The 17,403-nt window shown below is 46.3% G+C and overlaps 1 protein-coding gene across 1 annotated transcript in view; it reads right to left on the bottom strand.

Moving 5' to 3' along the window:
- Positions 1-16,467, bottom strand: part of LOC139155810 (extracellular serine/threonine protein kinase FAM20C-like) — a 79,213-nt gene extending 62,746 nt beyond the window's left edge. Inside the window, exon 1 of the mRNA XM_070731097.1 lies at positions 14,158-16,467. Coding sequence (XP_070587198.1) covers positions 14,158-14,876 — 719 coding nt within the window. The 5' untranslated portion in view covers positions 14,877-16,467. The remainder of the gene's footprint in view (positions 1-14,157) is intronic.
- Positions 16,468-17,403: the final 936 nt, after the last annotated feature.

Below are 17,403 nucleotides of genomic sequence, written 5' to 3'. Positions count from 1 at the left end.
TGCATAAATTTTATAAGCCTAGGGGGAAGGGAAAGTATCAATTCCCCCATGCCTGACGACAGAGGTGGGTTTTAAGGAGCTTACGAAAGACTAGGAGGGTGGGGGCAACTCTGATATCTGGGGGGAGTTGGTTCCAAAGGGTCAGGGCCACCACAGAGAAGGCTCTTCCCCTGGGTCCCGCCAAACGACATTGTTTAGTTGATGGGACCCGGAGAAGGCCAACTCTGTGGGACCTAACCGGTCGCTGGGATTCGTGCGGCAGAAGGTGGTCCTGGAGGTATTCTGGTCTGGTGCCATGAAGGGCTTTATAGGTCATAACCAACACTTTGAATTGTGACCGGAAACTGATCGGCAACCAATGCAGTCTGCAGAGTGTTGGTGTGACATGGGCATATTTAGGAAAACCCACGATAGCTGAAGTTTCCGAATACTTTTCAAAGGTAGCCCCATGTAGAGAGCATTACAGTAGTCGAGCCTCGAGGTGATGAGGGCATGAGTGACTGTGAGCAGTGACTCCCGGTCCAAATAGGGCCACAACTGGTGCACCAGGCGAACCTGGGCAAACGCCCCCCCCTCCCTCTCCCATTCCTTCCTTCCTTCCTTCCTTCCTCCCTACCCTTCATCGCTCCCTTCCTTTTCTCCATCGTCTCTATCTCTTCCTCCCTTCCTCCCTTTCTTCCCTCATCCCTCCCTCCCCCTTTTCTTCCTTCCTCTCTTCATCCCTCTCCTCTCTTCCTTCTTTCTTTCCTTCCCTCCTCCCTCCCTTCCCTCACTTAATAACCACCTTGTTCATTAATGCAAATTCCAGCCCAAATGCTCATAAGCCAAGGACTATCTGTAAATCCTGCTGGCCCCATTCATTTGAACATTTATTATTGAAGGATGTGGCCTTGGGAAACGAGAACCAGTTACTCTAGTGGTTACAGACGCCGGATTAAGACGAGGGAGACCCAAATTCTAACCCTGCCTTAAGCAGAAAGCCATCTGGTGGATTAGGGACCAATCTTCGTCTTCTCTCATCCCTGGGAAGACGGGGAGAAAAAAAAACTTCTCTTCTGAACCTCTTGCCAAGGTGATGTCATCATGAATCAAGATAAACCCGAAGGAACGTATCCACCACAGCCCCAAGAAAGCAGCCACCAAAATACAATTTTGTTCTCCGAAGTTAAAGGGAAACTGGGGGGAAAAAATCCACCAGGCCACCCATAAATCCACGAGACTTCATCTTCTATCCAGTTTTATCAGACCAGCTGCCTATAAATACAGGATGATGGATAGGTCTCCAACAGACACGACGACTGCTAAGCCATTTACATATGATTATTAGGAGCCTCTAAAATGAAACAGAAAAACCACCACCTCCACCGGTATTACGGTCGGTGTCCTATTTTCAAGCTCCCATGCCGCAGCCCAGCAGCTACTACGATCTCAAGGTGGCGACGAATTTTGCCTGAATTGGTAAACAATAAGGATGGACTCTGTGTATTTTTTCAACGCTTTCTTCTGAGACTAAACATAGAAACATAGAAGATTGATGGCAGGAAAAGACCTCCTGGTCCGTCTAGTCTGCCCTTATACTATTTCTTGTATTTTACAATGGATATATGTTTATCTCAGGCATGTTTAAATTCAGTTCCTGTGGATTTACCAACCACGTCTGCTGGAAGTTTGTTCCAAGCATCTACTACTCTTTCAGTGAAATAATATTTACTCATGTTGCTTTTGATCTTTCCCCCAAACTAACTTCAGATTGTGTCCCCTTGTTCTTGTGTTCACTTTCCTATTAAAAACACTTCCCTCCTGAACCTTATTTAACCCTTGAACATATTTAAATGTTTCGATCATTCCTTCCTTCCTCTATCCCTCCCTCCCTCCATTCATCCACCTCTTTTTAAATTCCTCCTTTCTTTCTTTCCTTCCTTCATTCCTTCCTCCATCCCTCCCTCCACTCATCCACCCCCTTTCTTCTTCTTTTTCCTTCCTTCCTCCTTCCCTCCCTCTCTTCTTTCTTTCCCTCCTTCCTTCTTCCATCCCTCCCTCCATTCATCCACACCCTTTCTTCTTTCTTTTCCTTTCTTTCTTTCTTCTTCTTCCCTCCCTTCTTCCCTCCATCCCACCCTCCCTTCCTTCCTTCCGTTCGTATCCTTCTTTCCTTGTCCATCTGTCTCTTTCTCTCACTTTCCTATTAAAAACACTTCCCTCCTGAACCTTATTTAACTCTTTAACGTATTTAAATGTTTCGATCACGTCCCCCCTTTTCCTTCTGTCCTCCAGACTATACAGATTGAGTTCATGAGGTCTTTCCTCATATGTTTGATGCTTCAGACCTTCCACCATTTTTGTAGCCTGTCTTTGGACCCCTTCAATTTGATCCATATCTTTTTGTAGGTGAGGTCTCCAGAACTAGACACAGTATTCCAAATGGGGTCTCACCAGCACTCTATACAGCGGGATCACAATCTCCCTCTTCCTGCTTGTTTAGAAATTACTTCAGAGGAAACACGGGCAAGAACTCTCCCTTTGGGGTTGCAATATTTCTGCCTTCCAATATTTCAGGACAGAGAGAGAGGAAAAAAAATAGAGAAAGAGAGCATTGAACTTGTTGTGGTTGGCTCTGGCCCAGCTCCTAACCCAAGGAATGTGGAGGTGGATGCAGGGGAAACATCAACATGTCATAGGCCTTTTTTATTGCCGACAGAGTCAGGTAGTGCAGTTTCCTCGGACGAAGAAGAAGGTGGGGGTGACTTGGAAGAGGGGGGCTTGGCACACAGCCCAGGAAGCCAATCTCCATTATCTTCGATCGATTTGGATGAGGAAGTGTTAGACCCACGCAGGCGCAGAATTATGCGTAGAAGAGACCAATTGAGGAAATATTACAGGAGATAAGAGAGGCCACCTGTGTTTGGGTGGGGCTCCAGCAATTAGAGCTGCTGATATAAATAGCAGCGTGCTGGTTTGGCCGTTGTGGAAGATTATCTGATCGTTGTTTCTTCAGGACCGTGCCTTGCTGTTTCCAGGCTTTGTTTGTTGATTTTTCACGACTTTGAAACCAAAGCAGAGCAAAGTGTGTGTGTTTCACTTGGTGGAAGAAGAAGGGCTGTGATGTTTCTTCACAGCTGCTAGCTAAATACTTAAAGACTGATTAAGGGGATTGCACAGACTACCAGGTTGTTTTGGGACGAGTGCTCTTTGCAATACAAAAACGGTGCTTTGTTTCTTTTGAATTTTGTGATAAAGAACTTTGTTTTTGAATTTTCAAGTGTGTGTGTGTCTGAAATTTTTACCCTTGAATTTTCGGGAGACTCATACCATAGAGCCTGGCAGAACAGAACTGGAATTGGAATTGCCAGAAGCTAAAAAACCCAAGTTTATCAGTATAATTAATCCTGGACTTGCAACCCCAAGTCCACTCCTTTTTAATGACCCCATGCTTCTTTGAGGCGTGGATTCCGAGCGACTGAATGGAACTGAGTGTTTAATGGCCAGATGCCCTTGCAGGATCGCCAGTGTGAAGGAAGTATCTTACAAGCTGGACCATTCCTTCTCCTGTACCACCAGCTAAAATCAGGGAGCTTTCTTCAATAGGTGTTTTGTCGGGCTCTCTGGTAGACTCCTCCCCAAAATTCACAGGTACAAATTTCAGACACACACACGTTTGAAAATTCAAAACAATGTTCTTTATAATGAAAATTCACTTAACCTAAGCCCTCTTTTGGTATAGCAAAGAGCACTCGTCTCCTAACAAACTGGTAATTTGTACAAGTCCCTTATCAGTTCTGAGATACTTAGCTTGCAGCTGGGAGGCAATTCACAGTCCTTCTTCTTTACAAAGTGAAACACACTTTGCTCTGGTTTAGTTTCAAAGCGGGGAAAAATCAGCACACAAAAGGTCAAAGTCAGTAAAGCAGTCACGAAACACAACGATCAGATAATCCTCCATAATGGCCAAACCCACAGGCTGCTATTTATAGCAGCCTCACTAATGACCACAGCCCCACCCAACCACAGGTGGCCTCATTTTCTTTGATAATAATCTCTCAGTTGTTGCTGCCTAGGCATCGCTCTCCGCATGCGTGGCTGTATCATTAACTCTTGTTCTGAATCCAAGGAGGAGCTAGATAATTGATCTCCTTCTGAACTGTCTGCCCCACTCTCCTCCTCCCTGTCACTCATGTCTTCTTGGTCAGAGGAGCCTTCATCAGCAGATTCCACCGGGGGGGGGGGGCAAAACAGGCCTGCAGCATGTGGATGTCTCCCCCACATCCACAGTCCTTGGGGCAGGAGCTGGGCCAGAGCTAACCACAACAATAGGTAGCCACCGTCATTATGTCTGTGAAATGGGGTGGTGGTGGTGTTAATTATTTTTTTAAGCAGACATCTTTCCCCTTTTTAGGAAGTGATGGAATCAGGAAGTTATCTTTGGCCTATTTTCTGAAAGACCTTTTCATAAGACGGAACTTTTGAGTCACTGACCCGCCCACTTCATTTCCATCCTAGTGAAGAACATGAGACCTATCCATCATCAAACAACGTTGGTGGGTCCAAGCTTGGAAGAAAAGACCAAGAGAAATATATTTCGGTTTTTTAGCTGCCACGATGTAAAAAAAAGAAGACGCTGATACTCTAGAACAGAGGTCTTTAAACTTGGTTACTTTAAGACTGGTGGACTTCAACTTGCAGAATTCTGGAAATTGAAGTCCACCAGTCTTAAAGTTGCTAAGTTTGAGGAGCCTCGCTTTAGAAGGATTGCAGAGAAGAGCAACCAAAGCGATTAGGGGACTGGAGGCTAAAACATAGAGAACAATTGCAGGAACTGGGCCTGGCTATTTTAATGAAAGGGGAGACATGATAGCAGTCTTCCAATATCTCAGAGGTTGCCACAAAGAAGAAGGAGTCAACCTGTTCTCCAAAGCACTTGAGGGTAGAACAAGAAGCAATGGGTGGAAACTAATCAAGGAGAGAAGCAACTTAGAACTAAGGAGAAATTTCCTGACAGTCAGAACAATTGATCAGAGGAACAGCTTGCCTCCAGAAGTTGTGAATGATCCAACACTGGGATTTCTTAAGAAGAGATTAATTTGTCTGAAATGGTGTAGGTATTCCTGCCTAAGGAGGGGGTTGGACTAAAAGACCTCTAAGGTCCCTTCCAACTATTCTATTCTATTCTATTCTATTCTATTCTACTCTACTCTATTCTACTCTATTCTACTCTACTCCATTCCGTTCCATTGTTCTGTTGTGTTGTGTTGTGTTCTATTCTGTTCTATCCTATTCTATCTTATCCTATTCTACTCTACTCCATTCCATTGTTCTGTTGTGCTGTGTTCTATTCTATTCTACTCTACTCTAGTCTAGTCTCTATTCTATTCTGTTCTGTTTCTATTCTATTCTACTCTACTCTATTCTACTCCATTGTTCTGTTCTGTTCTGTTCCGTTCCAGTTCCGTTCCGTTCCATTCCATTCCATTCCATTCCATTCTAGCCTAGCCTAGCCTAGCCTAGTGGGTTGGTTGGGATAACTAGCATGAAGTTGGACTAGTTTTTTTTTAAAGGGCATTTCTCTTTCCACTAAGATTTATTTCACTCCTTACCAAAGTTAATACATATTTCAGACATTGGAACGAAAAAACAAAACAGCCTCGAAAAAGAACAGCTTGGTTGGTTAACCAAGAGTAAAATATTCTCCATGTTTATGACTGAATGAACCTTGTGGGCCAAGACAGAAATCGTGGAAAGCATTCTTTCTTTGACTCTTGTTCTCTTTTTGGTTCCCCTGCAGTTGGGGAGGAAAAAGTGTTGAAATCTTGCAAACGCCGAGATCTTAATGTTTTGCAGGCTGCTCTGCTGAGATTCAAAGGGCAAGCTAGGCATTTCCATTCACAAATAATAAGAGTCGACTGGCCCCCAGCAAGAAGGAGAAATTGAGATATACACTCCTGTTGCTGTTAATATTATTGAAGGAAGGGGGCAGCCTTGGATGGACAATCGCACCAGAGATGACTTTGAATCCAAAAACACCTGAAAATCCCCCCCCCATCCATAAATGGAAATATGCAAGTCAATTTTTGTGTCCAGACTTCAAGATGGACAACTCTGCAAGAGGTCACAGGTATGGGACCGCCTTCTGCCGCACGAATCCCAGCGATCGGTTAGGTCCCACAGAGTTGGCCTTCTTCGGGTCCCGTCGACTAAACAATGTCATTTGGTGGGACCCAGGAGACGAGCCTTCTCTGTGGCGGCCCCAACCCTCTGGAACCAGCTCCCCCCAGATATCAGTTGCCCCCACCCTCCTTGCCTTTCGTAAGCTCCTCAAAACCCACCTCTGTCGTCAGGCATGGGGGAATTGAAATTTTTTCCCTTCCCCCTAGGCTTATAGAATTTATACATGGTATGCTTGTTTGTATGATTGGTTTCTTAAATTGGGGTTTTTTAGATTATTTTTAATATTAGATTTGTTTACATTGTCTTTTTTATTGTTGTTAGCGGCCCCAAGTCTTTGGAGAGGGGCGGCATACAAATCTAATAAATAAATAAACAAACAAACAAACAAATAAATGGCCAGGGTTGATGCCTGCAATGGATTCAAAAATAAATGGGAAAATCACTAGGGAAAACAAGTAGAATGCTTGGCTGCATAGCTAGTGGTATAACAAGCAGGAAGAGGGAGATTGTGACCCCACTGTACAGAGCGCTGGTGAGACCCCATTTGGAATACTGTGTTCAGTTCCGGAGACCTCACCTACAAAAAGATATTGACAAAATTGAACAGGTCCAAAGATGGGCTACAAAAATGGTGGAAGGTCTGAAGCATAAAACCTATCAGGAAAGACTTCATGAACTCAGTCTGTATAGTCTGGAGGACAGAAGGAAAAGCGGGGACATGACCGAAACATTTAAGCATGTCAATGGGTTAAATAAGGTTCGGAAGTGTTTTTAATAGGAAAGTGAACACAAGAACAAGGAGGCACAATCTGAGGTTAGTTGGGGGAAAGATCAGAAGCAACATGAGAAAATATTATTTTACTGAAAGAGTAGTAGATGCTTGGAACAAACTTCCAGCAGACGTGGTTGGTAAATCCGCAGTAACTGAATTTAACATGCCTGGGATAAACATAGATCCATCCTAAGATAAAATACAGGAAATAGGATAAGGGCAGACTAGATGGACCATGAGGTCTTATTCTGTTGTCAATCTTCTATGTTTCCATGTTTCTATGTGTTTTGTAAAACTCTTGGGCATGGTACTAAGTGCCCCACTGTTACATGTTTTATTCATAGCCATAGCCATGTAGTTTCAATGGCCATGTATTATTATTATTATTATTATTATTATTATTATTATTATTATTGGTGGTGGTGGTAGTAGTAGTATTGCCAATACCAAGAAATTATTTTTTCCCACGAATTGCAAAATCCACTCAGCTTTATATTCATTTTAAGAAGAATCCAACAATCCTATGTTCACTTACATCTTCATCCTACACCTGTAGCAAGGTAGAAAGACCTTAAACCTGATGATGATGCCTTGATTGCAAGATGTATTTGGAAGTCACATTTTGCTATTAAGTTTATGGACTGTACTAGGAGGGTTTTATGACATAGAGAAACTGTATTTTCTTTTGAAGACAGTATTTTTGCAGCCACTTCGGAAGTTTTTCTAAATGTTAATGTACTGTATGTATGCACCATGAAAAGCTTAATAAAACAATCTTAGCCTCAGAGGTTTGTTGTGTCTTGAATTGAAAGATTTTTTGCAAATTCTTGGTGTTTAAATCAATTAAAAGAACGATTTAAAAATGATTTTCAATCTTCTAGTCTAGTTTAGAGGCTAGAGACTTCCTAGTGGTTCCATCCTGGAATTATTCTCATCATTCCTATCACCCATTTCCTCCCACTTATGACTGTAGCATGTTGCTTGTATTCTTAAGATTTTTATTAATATTGATTGTTTCCTGATTGCTTATTCGACCCCTATGACAATCATTAAGTGTTGTACACCTAATAATTCTTGACAAATGTATCTTTTTCTTTTATGTACACTGTGAGCATATGCACCAAGACAAATTACTTGTGTGTCCAATAGTACTTGGCCAAGAAAGAATTTTATCTATTAAGACTATCGAACCCTGATTTCTTTTCCAAGCTAAGGCCTGCCATATGGCCTATGTAGACAACTACCCTGGCCTGGTTTTAACAGGACCACAGATTTCCAAGCTTAGCTAAGGTCTGCCATATGGCCTATGTATCATCAATATGCAGATGATACCCAGCTTTACATCTCCACCCCTTGTCCAGTCAGTGAAGCAGTGGAAGTGATGTGCCGGTGCCTGGAGGCTGTTGGGGTCTGGATGGGTGTCAACAGACTCAAACTCAACCCTGATAAGATGGAGTGGCTGTGGGTTTTGCCTCCCAAGGATAATTCCATCTGTCCATCCATTACCCTGGGGGGGGGAGTTATTGACCCCCTCAGAGGGGGTCCGCAACTTGGGCGTCCTCCTCGATCCACAGCTCACATTAGAGAAACATCTTTCAGCTGTGGCGAGGGGGGCGTTTGCCCAGGTTCGCCTGGTGCACCCGTTGCGGCCCTATTTGGACCGGGAGTCACTGCTCACAGTCACTCATGCCCTCATCACCTCGAGGCTCGACTACTGTAACGCTCTCTACATGGGGCTATCTTTGAAAAGTGTTCGGAAACTTCAGATCGTGCAGAATGCAGCTGCGAGAGCAATCATGGGCTTCCCTAAATATGCCCATGTCACACCAACACTCCGCAGTCTGCATTGGTTGCCGATCAGTTTCTGGTCACAATTCAAAGTGTTGGTTATGACCTATAAAGCCCTTCATGGCACCGGACCAGAATATCTCCGGGACCACCTTCTGCTGCACGAATCCCAGCGAACAGTTAGGTCCCACAGAGTGGGCCTTCTCCGGGTCCCGTCATCTAAACAATGTCGGTTGGCGGGGCCCAGGGGAAGAGCCTTCTCTGTCGCGGCCCCGACCCTCTGGAACCAACTCCCCCCAGAGATTAGAATAGCCCCCACCCTCCTTGCCTTTCATAAGCTTCTCAAAACCCACCTCTGCCGTCAGGCATGGGGGAATTAAGATAATCTTTCCCCCTAGGCCTTTACAACTTTATGCATGGTATGTTTGTATGTATGATTGGTTTTATAACAAGGGTTTTAAACTGTTGTAATATTGGATTTTTACATTCTGTTTTTGTCACTGTTGTTAGCCGCCCCGAGTCTACAGAGAGGGGCGGCATACAAATCCAATAAATAAATAAATAAAATAAATAAACTACCCTGGCCTGGTTTTAATAGGACCACAGATTGTTCGGCCACGTTTGAACAAACCACAGCTGGCTGAGTTCAGACAACACCAGAAGCATGGTTTACAAGTCACAAAAGGCTGGATTCACATAGCAGCACGGCAAAACCCAACCTATCTCAGCAGGTTGAGTTGAAGCCAAGTCAAACGTTGCTCCAGAAACTCATCAGATATTTTTTTTTTAAGAAGTCAAGTTCGTTGATTATAGCTTCAGATCAGGGCCACGCTGATGTTTTTAGGGACGTTTTGGGAGAAAATAAGAAAAGTCATAAATGCTGAATTTTTTTCCTCTCTCTCTCTCTCCCTCAACGTCCCTTTTATCTTGGAAGATGACGTCAATCAGATCCTGTTATAAAAAAACCGTGGTCATTTAATGAGCGGCTAGTATTTTTAGAAAAGGTGAGGTGGAGATTATACAACCACAACCAGATCATAACGAAGAACCTGGGATGGGCTAAAAAAAAAAATTACTTTTTTAAATTCCTGCTTTTGGGGTAGAAGGTTTAGAGAAAGACTAGGATAAGAAAGGACTCACCATCTGTTTTAACCTCTTCTAGGAATTAAATATTTTGCCTTATAGAAACATAGAAGATTGACGGCAGAAAAGACCTCATGGTCCATCTAGTCTGCCCTTATACTATTTTATTTATTTTATTTATTTAATCATTTGTCCAATACACAATACATATGGAAGAGAATAGACATGAAGTAACATATATAAAGATAATATGTAAAAATAGAGGAGAAGATATATGAAAGGAAGAAAATATATATGATATATGAGATAAAGGAAAGACAATTGGACAGGGGACGAAAGGCACACTACTGCATTTATATACACCCCTTATTTCCTGTTTTTTATCTTAGGATGGATCTATGTTTATCCCGGGCATGTTTAAATTCAGTTCCTGTGGATTTACCAACCACGTCTGCTGGAAGTTTGTTCCAAGCATCTACTACCCTTTCGGTAAAATAATATTTTGTCATGTTGCTTCTGATCTTTCCCCCAACTAACTTCAGATTGTGTCCCCTTGTTCTTATGTTCACTTTCCTATTAAAAACACTTCCCTCCCGAACCTTATTTAACCCGTTAACATACTTAAACGTTTCGATCATGTCTCTCCTTTCCCTTCTGTCCTCCAGACTATAACAGATTGAGTTAATGAAGTCTTTCCTGATAAGTTTTATGCTTCAGACCTTCCACCATTTTTGTAGCCCGTCTTTGGACCTCTTTCATTTTATCCATATCTTTTTGTAGGTGAGGTCTCCAGAACTGAACGCAGTATTCCAAATGGGGTCTCACCAGCGGGATCACAATCTCCATCTTCCTGCTTGTTATACCTCTAGCTATGCAGCCAAGCATTCTACTTGCTTTCCCTAGTGGTTTTCCCATTTATTTATGAATTCATTGCAGGCATCAACCCTGGCCATAACTAGGGCACTTATAAACATTTGTCGAGGTTGGGTTTGTGCAGGATCCCAGATGTCTAGGGACAGATCCAATACAATTTGGGATCGGAACAAGGCAAGGAGACCCCGGTTTGTGTTGAGACAGTAAACCTGGGCAGATCAAAGCACATGTCTTGGCTTCACACCCAACATCATCCATCTTGACGGACACAAGCCATTCTTGTCTAAGTGCCCATTCCGGCCCTATGGAACCAACTCCACCCCATCCACTGAGGTCCATACTGCTCCCACCCTACTGGCCTTCCATAAGGCCACAAAGACCTGGTTTTGCCGGCAGGCCTGGGGTGAACTGACATGAAAGTCGACGAAACAAACAAACCATGGGATAAATAGTACAACGGGATCCATAATAGAATAACCCAAAGAAACCCTAAGAGAATCACACAAACGTAGATGATAATAAACAATGTACACAAATATAACGTTGAATAATATAAAACGTATCTCCTTTTCTATTTTTCTTCTTATTGATGAATGTAATCAAATTAGACAGAGGACTTATACAAATTGAATTTGAAACGGGTAACGATCTGCACGTGATTGGTGTTTTTCTTTTTTATTGGAATTGAAAACTAAAATAAGACGTTAAAAAAAAAAGAATTGACTGCTCTCATGGCCAAATTGTATGAATGGTATGCATGTATGCTGATTGGATAATTTTAACGATGGGTTTTATTTATTTATTGGTACAGTTGGAAGGGACCTTTCAGGTCATCTAGTCCAGTGTTTCCCAACCTTGGCAACTTGAAGATATCTGGACTTCAACTCCCAGAATTCCCCAGCCAGCGAATGCTGGCTGGGGAATTCTGGGAGTTGAAGTCCAGATATCTTCAAGTTGCCAAGGTTGGGAAACACTGATCTAGTCCAACCCCTGATGGTGCAGGAGACATCACTCTAGATTAGGGGTTTATAGTTTATAGTTTCAGACTGTACATTTGACTTCTTTTTGTTGTATTTATAATTTTATAGCATTGCGAGCCACCCTGAGTCCTTCGGGATTGGGCGGCACAGAAGTCGAATTAAATGAAATAAATTAATTAAAAGTCTGCATGGCCAGCTAGCTCATCTTGTAGAGCCTCATGGGAGGACCCCCAAGATTTTTACATTCTCAAGACAACATCTGAAGACACACAAACAACTCGGGAGGAAGGAAAAAGAACCCTATAATCTGCTCCGCCACCCAATAACAGCTGGATTTTCTACTCTGGCTTATGCAAACCCTACAAACTTCCCACCGGGGTTTAGCTGGTTGTGGGAATGGCCGATGCCAAGCAGGGGATGCCAAGTCCATGTTGCAAAGCTAAACCTCCCACCATCACCCTTGTTCTTCCTTTCCCCCCAAATCTTATCTCTGCTTCCCAAACATATAAGAACATAAGAAGAGCCGTGCTGAATCGAGCCAAAGCCCATTGAGTCCAGGATTCTGTGTCACACAGTGGCCCATCAATTGTCCATGGGGATCTTGAGCAGAGAAGGCCAAACCCTCCCTTTCCCTTGACCCCCAACAAACGGTACCCAAGGGAATCCTCCCTGCCTCAAGCAGCATAAAGGCAGCATTTAAACATCCCTTTCAATAACCAGCTATACACTTGGCATCCATGAATCTGTCTAATCCTGCCTTGAAGCTCTCCAGGCTGACAGCTGTCAGGACCTCTTCTGGAAGGGAATTCCATCAACCAAGGACTCTCTGGGTGAAGAAATATTTCCCTTCATTTGTCCTCACTTTCTTACCTATGAGCTTTAGGGAGGGCACCCTTGTCCTAGTATTGTGTGATAGAGAAAAGGTTTTTTCTCTATCCACCTTTTCTATCCGGTGTCTGATTTCGTAGCCTTCAATCAAGTCATCTCGTTCAAGGCTGAAGGGACCAAGGCGTTGGAACCTGGTATCATAAGGGAGGGGCTCCATTCCCTTGATCATTCTTGTTGCCCTTTTTTGCACCTTTTCCAGTTCCATTATATCCTCCTTGAGGTGCCATGACCAGAACTGTACCCAGTATATATACTGCTCAAAAACATAAGGGGAAACATAAAAAAAAATAAAGGGAACACTCAAAGAACACATCCGATATCTGAATGAATGAAATATTCTCATTGAATACTTTGTTCTGTACTAAGTTGAACGTGCACAAAAGTAGGTGAAATTGGCTGTCAGTCAGTGTTGCTTCCTAAGGGGACAGTTTGATTTCACAGAAATTTGATTTACTTGGAGTTATATTGTGTTGTTTAAGTGCTCTGTTTATTTTTTTGAGCAGTGTATATATACTGCTCAAAATAAATATATAAAGGGGACACTCAAAGAACACATCCTACATCTGAATGAATGAAATATTCTCATTGAATATTTCATCTGCACAACTATTCCATTTGCACAACAGCATGTGACATGGACTGTCAATCAGTGTTCCTTCCTAAAGGGACAGTTTGATTTCACAGAAGTTTGATTTACTTGGATGTAATTTGTGTAATTTTGATTGTCTTAATTATAGTGGGGTTTTAGCTATAGGTTAGCATTAGATTGGTATTGCATTGTTTATTGTTGTTTTGAGCCGCATACAAGTCTAATAAATTATTATTATTAAATTATTGGGCCTCCCCCGATATGCCCATGTCTCATCAACACTCCACGGCCTGCACTGGCTGCCGATCAATTTCCGGTCACAATTCAAAGTGTTGGTTATGATCTATAAAGCCCTACATGGCATCGAACCAGATTATCTCCGAGACCGCCTTCTGCCGCACGAATCCCAGTGGCCGATTAAGTCCCACAGAGTTGGCCTTCTCCGGGTCCCGTCAACAAAACAATGTCGTCTGGCGGGACCCAGGGGAAGAGCCTTCTCTGTGGCGGCCCTGGCCCTCTGGAACCAACTCCCCCCAGAGATTAGGACTGCCCCCACCCTCCTTGCCTTTCGTAAGTTATTAAAAACTCATCTTTGCCGCCAGGCATGGGGAAATTAACACACAGCCTAATTGTCAAGATTGGTGTATGGTTTGATTGGATTGTGTGATTATTTTATTATAAGGGTTTTAAATTGTACTTTTAAAATTGGATTTGTACACTGTCTATGTTGTTGTGAGCCGGCCCGAGTCTCTGGAGAGGGGCAGCATACAAATCTAATAAATAATAATAATAATAATAATAATTATTATTATTATTATTATTATTGTTGTTGTTGTTGTTATTATTGTTATTGTTACTACTAGTACTATTATTCTTGTTGTCATTGTTATTATTATTATTATTATCATTATTATTATCATCATCATCATTATTATTAATTTCTGTTTTTTAAGTGTTCCCTTTATTTATTCATTTTTGAGCAGTGTATATACACACTCTCTTTCACACACACACACACTCACCACTCGGGGTTCTCCGCCGCCTTGGGGTTAAATCGGATGTCGCTGTTGACGTTGAACAAGAGGTCTGCGTCGTTCAGCGGCGGCACGGCCAACTGGTAAAGCGGGTGGGCGAAGAGCGCGGCCAGGCGGGAGCCGGTGCCCGGGGGCTTCCCCGCCGCCTCCTCCGCCGCGGCTCCTTCCTCCTCCTCTTCCTCCTCCCGGTAAACCGGCAGCAAAGGCGGCGAGTGGGGCTCGTGGCCGCCCGCCCTGCTTTTCCCTTTGGCGTGGAGAGCCCCGGTGCTGAAGGCGCGCGACGGAGGCGCCTCTCCATTGCGCTCGGCGTTGGCGGCTCGGCCCGGCGCTTTCTCTCCGGAGCGCGAGGTGAGGTTGGAGCTGGGCTCGCTGCTGAAATCCTGCAAGAGGCGCAGCGTGTGCTTACTAGGCCAGCCCGCCGCAGCCGCCGCCGCCGCAGCCTCCGAGGCGCCGGCTTGGGCTCTGCCCGGCTCCTCTTCAGCCGGCGGAGGGGGAGGCTCCGGTTCCAAAGAAGACCCCGGTTGGGCTGCTGCTACCGCCGCCGCCGCCACGTGAGAGCAAGAGCATCCCGGACTCGCCTCGGCTCCGGAGCCCGCGGCTCGCTTCTCCAGCTTGGGCAAGAGGTCGATGAGGATGTGCAGAGTGCAGGCCACCAGGAACACCAGCAGGATGAGGACGCGGAATTTGCGCACCAGGATGAGCTTCATGGCTCCTGAGTGGAGGGGGGGCAACGGGGAGGGGGTCCCCCCCAATGCAAGGACCGGAGGTGGGGAGGTGTCTCAATTCAGCTCCGGGAGCGGGAGAAGCAAGGCCGGCGGGGGATTATTTTTCTCGGGGAGAGAAGAAGCAACGTCGGTTCTTTCTCTCGCCTCCTCCTCCTTTCTCTCCTTCTTTTCTTCACAATCCAGTCCTCTCTCCCCCCGGCTGCCACGTTCCGTCCATCTCGCGAGAAAGGCCTGAATCAATCCCCTCCCCGAATCAATCTGATTCAATCTCCCTTCTTCGGCCGCCGCTTTTTTTTCCCCCACCAAAGGTCCTCCAGGTTTTGGCCCGGAAAAAACACACCAAAACAAATCGAAGAGAGGCAGGAAGGAAGACTGATTTTGAAAAGGAAGGAAGGAAGGAGGGAAGGAAAGAAGGAGGGAAGGAAGGAAGAGAGGAAGGAAGGAAGGAAGGAAGGAAGGAAGGAAGGAAGGAAGGAAGGAAAGGGCTCTTGAGCCAAACACGCCCGCCCAAGCCAGCCAGCCAGCCAGCTGGATCAACGAGGCGAGCCTTTCCAAACTGGACGCCGCCGCTCCCCGGTTAGCCAACGCGGCATGGATCGCCTTTGGTGCTGAGGAAGTCAAGAGCAAGCCAAAAAGAGAGAGAGGAGGCAGAAGACGAAGAAAGTCTTCGGAGCGACCCGGGACGGGGTGGCTTTAATTCGCGGGAGGTCAAAGCAGCTGCGGCAGTTCTGCGCCCCTTCCCCGACTTCTTACCGGAGCGCCAGGCCTCTCCAAGAAGCGGTTAGGCGTTCGGTACCGGGCCGCCCCTAGAACCGGCCAGACGGGTTGGCCGGAGGAGCTTCGTGCCTGAGCCTTCCTGGCCCAAAAGGGTGCCGCCGGCGCTTTCCTGCCTCCCGGCACGAAGGGAGAGGCGCTTCAACCCGGAGAAGCTTCTTCTTTTGCGGCCCGGTTTGGAGAGACACCTCCGGCGGCGCTTCGTCTCGCCGGCCCGCCTCGCTCTCTTTCTCCTCGGAGCCCTTTTTCCCGGAGAGTCTGCAGCAGCTGGGAAGGTTGGAGCGCGAGAGCCGCCGCTTGACAGCTAGGAAAAAGGGGAGGGAGGCAGGAGGAGGAGAGGGAGGAGCGGCGGAGAAGCAAAAATTTCAACTCCCCCCCCCCGAGCCGGGGGAGAAAAAAAAAGGAAAGAAAAGGGGGAAAAAACCAAAGCTTTGCGGTTGCAATTCCTTCTCTTTGGGGCTCTCCGGAAAGCTGTAAATCTTGGCGCGCGTGTGTCCCCCCTCCTTTTTTTAGGGGCAGCCCGGAGCCGCCCAGGTGACCCCCAAACCCGAATGCAAAAAAGGGGGGAGTAGGGGGACAAAGGGAATGAGCCCCCCCCCTCCCTACGCCGTTCCCCCTTTGCAAAAATCCTTCCTTGGCAAAGCTTAGTCGTGCAGCGCTGAAGCGGCTGCAGCCCAGCTGGACCCGGTTGGGTTTGGCCGGAGGTTGGGGGTGATAATGCGGGGTAGGGGGCGTGAGGTGGGGGGCGCCGGCAGGTGCAGCGGGGAGCCCCCCTCCTTCCCCTCCGTTTGCAGCCCCGGTGAATGCGGCGGCGGCTGGCGCGTTGGTGGGCAGGAGAGAGAGAGAGAGAGACGTCCCCGCCTCGGGTGGGTGTTAAATAAGCGGAGGCGGCGGTTCGCCCACACGTCACTGATAAAGACATTGGCTGAAGGGCTACCGGGAGAGTAAGAGAGAGAAAGCGCAGCCCCGAAGCTGGCGCGGCCTCCTCCCCCTCCTCCCCCGCCTCCCCTCCCCGAATTCGCTTCCTCCTTTCTTCTTTCATCCTCCCCTCCTCCTCCTCCTCCGGCCTCTTCCCTTTTCATTCCGCGGCTGCGGATTCGAGGACAGTCGGAGAGACAAGAGAGAGGGAGAGGGAGATATTGAGAGAGGGAGGGAGGGATTGAGAGAGGGGGAGAGAGGGAGGGAGAGAGAAGGAGGGAGAGAGGGAGGGAGGGAAGGAGAGAGAGGGAGGAAGAGATTGAGAGTGGGGAGAGAGGGAGGAAGGGAGAGGGAGAGTGGAGGAGAGAGATAGAGAGGGAAGGAGGGAGGGAGAGATTGAGAGAGGGGGAGAGAGAGAGGGAGAGGGAAGGAGGGAGGGAGGGAAGGAGGGAGAGGAGGAAGAGATTGAGAGTGGGGAGAGAGGGAGGAAGGGAGATGGAGAAAGAAGGAGAGAGATTGAGGGAGGGAGAGGGAAGGAGGGAGGGAGAAATTGAGAGAGGGAGGGAGAGGGAAGGAGGGAGGGATTGAGAGAGGGGGAGAGGGAGGGAGGAGAGATTGAGAAGGGAAGAGGAAGGGAGTGGGATTGAGAGAGGGAGGGAGAGGGAAGGAGGGAGAGAGAGAAAGGGAGGGAGGGAGAGAGAGATTGACAGGGAGGGAGAGATTGAGAGAGGAGGAGAGAGGGAGGGAGAGGGAAGGAGGGACAGGGAGGGAAGGAGGGAGAGGGAGGGAAGGAGAGAGAGGGAGGGAAGGAGAGAGA

Source organism: Erythrolamprus reginae, unplaced genomic scaffold (genome assembly GCF_031021105.1).
Source record: "Erythrolamprus reginae isolate rEryReg1 unplaced genomic scaffold, rEryReg1.hap1 H_65, whole genome shotgun sequence".
Lineage (NCBI taxonomy): Eukaryota > Metazoa > Chordata > Lepidosauria > Squamata > Dipsadidae > Erythrolamprus > Erythrolamprus reginae.
The sequence above is the reverse complement of the archived record's forward strand: the minus strand, read 5'-3'. Positions and strand labels throughout refer to the sequence as shown.